Below are 10,400 nucleotides of genomic sequence, written 5' to 3'. Positions count from 1 at the left end.
GGTCACTATGGTGGCTATACTGGATATTAGATCAACACCAATTTCATTTAATACCAACTAGACCTCATCAAACAACTTATGGTGAAAACTAAGTGGCGGTATTGCATTTTGTTCTTCAGGAGTACCAATAATAAGATTTTCAAGACTGGCCCTATATTCACTGAGGACCAACTGGACATAATAAGAAGCTTCTCAATGAAGACCTGCTGATACAACCATCCATTTTCAGAAGGAGCAGCAACTGCAACTTTTTCAAGATGGCCACTGTGGCAGCCATACTGAATAACCAAATGACACCATTTTCACTTAGGACCAACTAGATCATGGGATGAATGTGTTTGTCATGTTTTCTGGCAATTCTCCAAGTAGGTTTGAGGTAGCAAAAATAAACTTGTGCTAATGGAAGGACAGATGATAGACAACAGACCTTCCTATAAACTTTTTGATCTTTGACCAGTAGAGTTTAAAAGGAAAATGCCTTGGGCTCCAAGATAACTATGCCAAGATAATTTCCAGCTTTTTTGATATCTGACTTGTTGTTTAACAACATTTCTATTTCATTAACTTCAGTTCAACAAGATAGTGCACTGGCATATACTGTATGAATATGAAAGATGTTCATGCTAGGACTCCACCAATCACACCTGGTCTGATATAGTGAGGCAGTTTTAAAGAAAGTTGTTGTATGTGTTATTGAAGTCACTGCCAACAACTCTGGATGGACAAAAAAATGCTCATCAAAAGAAAGAAACCAGGAAAACTCTACTATAGTCTGACTATACATTCCCGTTTGTTTGTACCCCCGCCACCAATTTCAAAAACGAAAATGTTTAATGTGATAAAAAGTGCACAGAACTAAGTCAACTGAATCACTGATTTATAATTTATAACCTGACTGTGACCAGAATGGCATTAATACTGGCATCTCCTGTACCTTTCATGTTTAACAGACTTTCCATACTAACATGGCGCCATATTGCGTACACTATGGGCTACATTATTTCCATCAGACAACATAATAATGTAGTTCATCCTATTCGGTAACTGCTAGATAATTCCATAAATTACCATAACGTTGAGAGTTTGGAATTATATCCCTTTGCACACATGAACATAGAAATTAAACTGCTTGTTAAATCCACTGAAAGGCAAATTAGTTGTTGTCATTCTTTTCCTTTGCTTGATTCGACACTGTAAATATCAGAAGCAGACGACATAAGTATGTACATCTTAGTTGTTCACACACCCCTTTACTGAAAATGGAATTGTCCAGGAACTGAAAATGGATCTTGAGCATGTCATCTATTATATTGAAAACTTCCGTTACGCATGAAACGCGCAGATGATGACGGTGTTAGGGCCACTCTACTCAGTCAGGTTAGAAATTATAAATCAATGAATGAATTGACCAAGTTCTTTGCACTTTTTATCACATTAAATGTTTCCAGTATTTAAGTCAGTCGGGAAGGGAGGGTACAAACAAACAGGTTGGTATAGTCAGGCTATATATATCTGAATAAACCTTTGACAATTTTATTTGTGATTATGGAAAGAAATTAAAAAATCTGGGTTTATTTCAATTTTCAAAGACTTTTAAAGACCTCAGGGTAATTTGCTCAATTTTCCCAAACTTTCAAGGCCTTGAAAATGCTACCTCATTTTTTCTAAACTCTCAAAGACCTTCAAAGACCGTATGAACCCTGTTAATATAATTAAACTACCATAAATTAACTGACTCAATCATAACTGTTACCAAAGAAAGCCAAGTGAAATGAATACTTTGTAAAATAAAAAGCTTAGTTTAACAGATACATACCATTATGGGGAAACGAGTTTCAGAGAATTCCTGAATTGGCACTTAACAATATCCTCAAGGATGGTAAGAAGTTTCACTATTACATGCAATGAAAACATGGCATCAATATTGTACTAACTAAACAAGAACAAAATTGAGTTTTGACAAAGGCAATTGTCTCACGAAATAAATGTCACTAGTTCTTGAAAAAAAAAGTTATCTTGTTTGGTGGTGCATCAACATTTAGCCTGGTTCTCTGCTTTAAAGATTCCTCACTTCACGCTAAACTATTACATATCAATCTGGGAACCAAACTAATGAACAACAAAAAAAGCAGTGACGTAATATACGTTTTCATGTACACATGATGGTTGTTGAAACCAGTAGGAATAATATTAACGATCTGACAGAAGTTGAACATTTTGAAAATAATTGTAATTTGTACAGAATAATGAATAACTTAATTAGAAAAAGAACTTAATTGCAATTATTCTTGACAGGGTTATGTGGATTCAGTCATTAAACAGCCAATTTCCCACCCACCCAAACCTGCAGTTTTCTCAATGTCTGTAACATTTATTTTTTTGGGAGGTCCCTAGGAAACTCATGCCCTTGCTTATAGTGGTCTATGTTTTTGGTCCCCGTTGTGCACAAGTTTTCAAGGGAGAGGTGCAGATATATGTCTGATATAACAAGAGTCAGTAATGGCATGTCTTGCTTTATACAGATGATTCTATATAGACATGTATCTGATATAACAAGAGTCAGTAATGGCATGTCTTGCTTTATACAGATGATTCTATACAGACATGTATCTGATATAACATGAGTTAGTAATGGCATGTCTTGCTTTATACAGATGATTCTATACAGACATGTATCTGATACAAAATGAGGCAGTAATGGCATTCCTTGCTTTATACAGCTGAAACCTTACTTGGAATTTTTGGCAAGGAGTTTTGATATGAAATCCTGACATTCTTGACTGAGATCACCAAATAAATCTTCAGGAAAATCCAAGTTGACCTGGGATATGTTGAGAAATGTCTCCTGCTGGTCATTCCCGGCAAAAGGAGAGCATGCAGTTAGCATGACATATGTGAGCACCCCTAAGCTCCTGCAAAGAAAGAATTAAAAATACCAATATCTAATGTAAAATTTTAAAATTCAAAAAAAATGGTTGTACTGCAAATGCTTAAAAAAATTATATGCTGCCGAAAATGAAATAAATGCATTTTTTCTTTCTTGGGTCAAACATATTAGACTAAAATCTAGAAACAGTCATCAATTAACATCATATGGATTGCAAATTCCAACTTTGATATTCATTTTGTAAAGACAAGTAAATATCCTTCCACTGCTCAATTTATGTTGCAAAATAGCAATGCTCCTTGCATGTTTAATATACAGTTAATTTATTCGCCCTTTCATGTATCTGCAAAACCATTTCTAGCCACATAATGAAAAAAAAGAAGACATTCCACACATTCTTTATTCTTTAGATCTCTTTGTTATGGAAATTTCAATAAAAACATATCATTTTATCATCCATTATTTCCTTTGTGTGCAAAGTTTTGCCATGTTATATGCTATTCTGTTCAAAAGTATAACAAATGCACATACTGAAGTAAGGAATGTACTATCAAGAATTCTGTCATCATGATTACCAGGTGACTGAGCAGGCTTAGAGGGTTTACTAAGTCAGTGTTACATAGTTCGCATTTCATCATTTATTTCTTTTACAAAATGATGCCAAAATTGCTGGGTAAACAAAACATATTCAAATACCAATATTCTATTTGGATATCTGGTTCAGGTCTGTCACCAACTACGGAATGTCAAACATCTGAACCAGCAGACTATTTCCCAAAATGAGAACAGAAAATGTCAATTACAGACACTGTAACAGTATGGAGGATTTGTACAATGCTAAATATGAACCCTTTTACATGGTGACTTTAAATCTAAAATAACAATGGAGCATTACCATAAGATTATTTTCCATCTTGAGCTTTACTCATGTTCCTTTACTTAGACACAAAACACACGCACACACACAGACACGTACACTCTCAAATATTGTATAAAAGAACCACTCATTTACAAACCCCAATGTTTTTTACATTCCCTGTTTTTTTCTTTGATGTGAAAGTAAAGAAAAACAAAGAAGAGAAACTCAAAGTTGACAAAAAGGTCCACTTTTTCTTAAACTTATTAGTTCTTTTATTCACTTTGGCAACATTTTTCCAAACTTCTGTGTGATAAAATAATTTTTATAATAGGCAAGATTTGGGATTTTTTATGCACAACATGATCCTGCATATAGCATATTTTGCAAGTAAGATTAGAAAGTTGACAAGCTCATCAAATTTATTATTTCCTATAAAGATATCTTTTCATGTAATTTCAAAGTTTGAATCCATTCTATAAATAATTTCCAAAAATGTTCACTAACTAAACAATAATAGAATATGTGCTTAATCTGTTCTGTTCCCTCCTTATTTATTTACTGAATCTCTTTGAAAAACTGGTTTGTGGCAATAGTTCTATGAAGAAATCTAAAATTAAAACTAAAAAGTTGTCTTTTGTAAAAAGTTTAGCAAAAACAAAAGACCATTTACTTACACCAATTGCACACCCTAGCTGCCTGGACCATGTTTCATATTTATCATTTGTCTTGTTTTTATTAGACCTTTATAAATAAATTTATTCTCTGCTCTTACCCTAAAGAGCAAAGTTTTGTCGAGTATTACATGGAAATATTTCCACTTTCAAAAAAACTTTTTCATTTCACATTACTGATAAGAGCATTGTCCTGTGTAAAATTATTTTTTCGTGTTGTTTGTTTTATTTCATCAAAACTTAATAGAGATCTTTGTGCATAAAAAAGGTGTTTAATAAGTGCAAAACTGTTTGTTCTCCACCTCGTGTACGATTTAAAATTGTCTATAGTTATTAAATTAAGAATATCTTGAGACAAGTACTCCTGAACAGTCATGGTTCATTTTTCCATTGAGATAAAGCATTAATAACATCATGCCATAAAAGATATTTTTAATTGATTTTTAGATTTCTTTCTATTTAGTTATTCCTAATCTGAACAGTTTACCTCCAAATTTTCCAAATACTTGTTCAGAAACAAGTTTTTGCCATAAACCATCTTCGTTCAGTATAAGGTGTTTAATCCAGGAACATATTATATAATACATAAACGAGTGCAAGTGAATCATTTTAATTTCTCTTCCTTACTGAGGGCTATAAGGGTATCTCATTTTTTTAACCCTCTCGCTTTTTGTCACCCCAAATAAACCTGAAACGTAATGTATTCAGTTCATTTTCTATATGGTGTGGAGGACTTAGTAGAGCAGCAAAAAGATGAATAAATTTCAGCAATTATGGCAATCATTGTTGGATGATTTAATAACAGAATTATATGCTTTATGATCGATGTTCTGGAAAAATGTCACTTGTAACTAATTGCATTCAAAATGTCATATCAATAGCACTAATGCATCAAGGTCCACTAGTTTTTCAAAAGCAGCATAAAGACATCTGTTTGTTGAAGTGTACATAAACTTATTCATGGTGTTCCTTTGTTTACAATGAGAAAGGATATTCAATTACATATAAGGAATAAATCTCTATTTCCCTTACCACATATCTGTATATAATCCTAGTGGTTCATAATTCAACACCTCTGGCGCTGAAATGAAATAACGAAAATAAAAATTTTGCTAACACTAGATAATACTGCCACAATATCAAATAAGCATTCTATAAGAGCCCATATATCAATTAAGCATTCTATAAGAGCCCATTTACAGTGATCACCTCACCAGTGGACACTAGCTTAACTCATTCGGCCCCAGAAGTTTTTGTAGTTTTTGCATGAAATGTGCGTTGGAAAGACATTTGGGGGGCTATTTCTGAATACATCGTAATACATCGGCTTTCAACACATTTTCCATGAGACTAATGCCTAGTTGTATTAGAAACCTCATTTTCCATTGGTTATTTTGCTTGCGCATGAGCAAAAGGGTAAAAGTTGGATTTTTTTTTTGCTTAATGGACCCATCATTTTCACATGGAGACTGCAGTTTATTCCAAATGCCCACCTTATCCTAGTTTTTGCAAAGGTTCACCTGTCTGTGTGCAGTTAAGACCAGTATGCCTTAGATCCAAGGCCAAAAGGTCTAAAATCCGGACACAAAATCGCATTCCGATCTTGAGCGAATTTTGGGTGAGAAAAAAAAAACGGTCCAATAAATGAGGTTTTTCTCTCTGTACTTTGTAGTGCAACTAGAACTTCCAGATTATTTGATATCATTTTAGAGCTATATCTGTCTGCTTTTATTAATACCATCCACATTGGTGTATCTTAAATGACCTCGATGCTGCAGAGCTTGGAAGTAGGGTACAGCCTCATCACGCCTACAGACAGGATCGGGGCCAAATCGGTTAAGAATTCCTTGGTCCCAATGAGTTTTTGTTCAAAAGTACCCCATCAAGAAAGACCACCACTCAAATGCAAACAGTATATAAGTGCAAAAATTGTAAATTTACCTCATGAATGGAGATTTACAGTTGGAAATCTCACAAATATTTGTTGATTTCTATTTTTTAAGTAGTGACATCTGTTCCAGCATGCCAATAAAGCACCTAAGTTTAATCCATACAAAGAGGAAAAGGACCAACCATGATCAGAACACTGTTCAGCCATTTCCTTCAAGTTGAAAATATAATCTTGGAAGTAGCTGTAGAAATATACATCAGTCTGATGGGTTTGGTGATAATGTGACCAAGTGCACCACAACGTTCTGATTGAAACTTTGCATCCTTCCATGCCATGTAAACAAAGTAGTTCTGATTATTGTTTTTACTGTTGCACAACTATGTTGAAGGTTTCTTTCTCAACTTGACAGAAGAGGCTTCAGATTTTCTGACTGCGGTCAACTGTTTAATTTTGGAGGGGATGGTGACTTTCGATAGTTTCGAAGAAAATAAATTTCCCACCTACGAACAGCTTGAAAAAGTCTTGCTCTGGATTTTAGTGAAAAGAACTAATTCTATCCATTACACAGGTAAAAGCTGCATGAACATGACTGGTTATAACACGATTCTGCTTAAAACGCAAGCAGCATGGCTCCAATTTAAGTTGACCTCTCTTTTTAATATCCTCAATACATACTCTCAGAAAAGCTAATTATTCGTACCCCTAGCAGATTTTAAATCCCAGCACTGCATTTAAAGTTGCCTTAACTTCAATGTGCACCATTTCTGCCATATTGGCATGTATACAATGCAAAACTGAAGTATAATTGATGTATGATGAAACCTGGTGAAAAAAAAACAAATGATATATGTTGAAGAGGCTAGTTAAAACTGATGACACTGAAATTTCAATGCACATTTTCTATGAGGAAGTTTTTCGAAAAATTTGTTAACACAATCCCACCTATATTATGATGTTATTCTTTTGGACCCCGAGCACTGCGTTATACTAGGTTTTTACCTGTATTAGTTTTTAAAAAAACATAGTTTGAAACACAACTAAATACCCTTGCTGGAAAGTAACTCCCTGGCCCTCTCCATTCATTTCCCCTCACCCCAATTAAAGTTGGTCCTTAAGTGATTCTATTATCCTTATGGCCATGTTTCATTTCGATGTCAGAATCAGACACTCTGACAGTCTCTGGCTATTATTACCACCAATATTAAGCGAGATGACAAAAGCTAAGAAGAACAATATTGTTCAGCACAAGTTAGTGTGACATTGGTTTGCCATAAAGCATAATGGCATGTTAACCATTGTGGCTTCTCTGCCTCAGCTTACGAAATGAGTCTGGAAATGGTACCAGTCTAACTCACTGCCTTTGTAAACACAGAGCATTTTGTGTAAAAAACAAACTACAAATTAGCTTGACAGTGGTATCATAGCCAACGATGGATTAGGTTACTGCAAAAAAGTACAAAATGTCGTCAGACATCATCAGTTCAGAAGGAAAAGTGAAAGTAACTTCATTAATAAACAAAGGAAGTCCCATAATCATTGCTGAGAAATCAATGTCAGAAAGATTCAAATAAAGATCGTGATTAATTCCACATGAATTGGGGAAATGGAATGAATACTAAATGGTAATAACAGCCAGATGATTTTACTGAGAAGGGTTTCAAATAATTTTTCAGTGTGATTGATGATTGATCATCATTACTTTAAATATCATTTAATTATGCTTTTTTTATATTAATTCCATAATATTCATGTGATTTTTAAAATGAAAATATTAAACACTAAAACGTTAGTTTCTTACTTCATATTAAATTTATTATTCAAACCTCTGTAATCATCCTGTAAAAAGACCATCCCTCATATAAGGCACTTTACTACTACAGCAACAGCAGAACTGTACAGTATGAATCTTCCATAGTAACAGCTTCTCTACATGTATCAATTTGTTGTGCTAAAATCTCCAGAGTTTATCACCATTTCTTGGCTAACATTTATAAAATTTTAACCAATTTATTTTTTAAACATAAAATCTTTCCAGTTTAACGCAGAGTCTAATATAGTATACTTATATTAAACATTGTACAACAACAAAATAGTTTGCATGTGCTCAAGGCTCGGACTTGGATAATATGGATACATGAGAAAGCTTGCCAGAAGCTTCCAGTGGGATGGTGGTTCTCAATGGAGTTTTCCCAAGTTCTTCCTCCACCAATTATACTGGCTGCCATGTATAGCCTATCTTGAGCTGAGAAATGGTGTTTAACCCAGAACAAAAACAACACCAAAAAAAAACTAATTGAACATAGCGGAAAAAACACATAACACGTGGTCTTATCTACTGAAGCAAAGCATACAGCAAGCCTTTTTAAAAAAAAGTAGAAATGTTAAGAAATTTAGTTACCATGGAATCTGTTCGCATTCCGAGAGCAAATTTCTTATTTTAGCAGTGCAACTTACCCACATAATCTGGTGTTCCTATGATATCTCTGATGTCCTCCCCTGTATTGACAAGACAAGCAAAACCAAGATCACATAGCTTGATATCTCCATGTGGAAAGGGTCTGGTCAGGAGAATGTTCTGGGGCTAAAAGTATCAAAGAAAACAAAGTTCTGGTACTTATAAGAGACCACTGTCTTAAGGCCAACTTTTGTTTAGCTAGGATGAACAAGCCTGAATATATTAAGCATAATATAAAATGCAATTTTTTTTCCAGTAAATTATGTTTCTCCATGAATTCTTACTTGACCACATTCGGGATACAAGCCGGCAATAACTCAAGCCCACTACCTCCCCATATCAGCATTATACATTGTAGTTGCATTAATTTCATCTGAGGTGGCAGGGTCCAGTTTCGTAAATTGGCCCCTGTCAAATTTCTTAACTTAAGGCGATGGTGTGACATTTTTAGCTATTATTGTTTTTTTACTATTTAAAGATATGAATATATTTGTGAACTGAGTGTTTTGGGCTTGTGTTGTTCTTGAAATTGATGTCAGGCATGTACACCTTCCATATTTACTTTGCAGTATGTCGGTAGTGAATTACCATAAGTCGGCTAGGAAGCTAGAGCCAGCCTCAGATAGCATGGGTTTGGGGCAAGTAGAATATGTCAAAATAAGGCTTGGGTGACAACTATTTTCAATTGCATCAGCCAGTTTAGTACACACTGTGTTGCAGAACTGTCATCAAGGAAAAGGGCTTGTGTCTGCACTGTGAGCATCACATGGTGTCCAAAAAGACATTCAGACATGAAAATTGCAAGTATAAATTTGGGGTTGGGGTGCATAAACTTCTTTGCTATAAACTGTGAAGTGGATACTATTCTTATGCTTTGTTTTAAGATATGTATCCAAAAATATGAACCTTTTTGACCTCACTTGTAGATTTGATTTTTTATGACTTTTTGTATATTAGGTCCCTGATCGTGGCATTAAATTTGTACATAAAAACTGGCCCCTGCCCCCTGAGCGAACTATTAAAGTGGATGCTTACATAGCGGGATGGATTGGACTGTTGTTAAGAAATGTGATTGGCTAATCATTATCTGAGAAACTTAATTTACTAGAAAAACTAATTTTCTTTGAATACATTTCCTGATCGCATTAACATTAGTAGAACAGGTATTAGAACGACACATCTGCAACCATGGTTGTCTGGTGAGAATTGGTTTGGCCCTAATCTTCTTGGGTTGGTCTATTGCTAGACTGAGTGGATCACTGACCCAGGACTTGTTACTCCATAGAAGGACTATCAGAATTATCTTGCAATTTTGACCCCTAATTTACTGGATTATTTTCGGTACTAAGTCTGTTGGGGTATGAGGGTGGGTGGCAAATGTCCGTAACTACTTCCAAATGATTGACGACAGTTCATCCATGGTTCCAGCTTCTGGGTACGGAACTGGTGAGTCAAAAGTGAGGCCATGTGTGGTTCCGCCTTGTAAAAAGGTCAATCATCAGATACCACCAAAGCACACAAATCCAATGAAGCACCATTGGGTGATGGGAACATTCCATAAGGTTAACATGACATTTTCTGGGGAAATCATTAGCCAGGACATTAAACCTGCCTGAAATGTATCTGATTTGTATGTT

At 34.8% G+C, this 10,400-nt stretch overlaps 1 protein-coding gene across 1 annotated transcript in view; it reads right to left on the bottom strand.

Moving 5' to 3' along the window:
• Positions 1 to 10,400, bottom strand: part of LOC149776464 (uncharacterized) — a 100,586-nt gene that overhangs the window by 18,311 nt on the left and 71,875 nt on the right. The window contains exons 5-7 of the mRNA XM_089940886.1: positions 8,763 to 8,889; positions 5,450 to 5,498; positions 2,733 to 2,912 (exon numbers count right to left, since the gene is read on the bottom strand). Coding sequence (XP_089797012.1) covers positions 2,733 to 2,912; positions 5,450 to 5,498; positions 8,763 to 8,889 — 356 coding nt within the window. The remainder of the gene's footprint in view (positions 1 to 2,732; positions 2,913 to 5,449; positions 5,499 to 8,762; positions 8,890 to 10,400) is intronic.

Source organism: Sinohyriopsis cumingii, chromosome 18 (genome assembly GCF_028554795.1).
Source record: "Sinohyriopsis cumingii isolate HCF-2022 chromosome 18, ASM2855479v2, whole genome shotgun sequence".
NCBI classification, from domain to species: domain Eukaryota; kingdom Metazoa; phylum Mollusca; class Bivalvia; order Unionida; family Unionidae; genus Sinohyriopsis; species Sinohyriopsis cumingii.
This window is presented reverse-complemented; position numbering and strand designations above follow the sequence as displayed.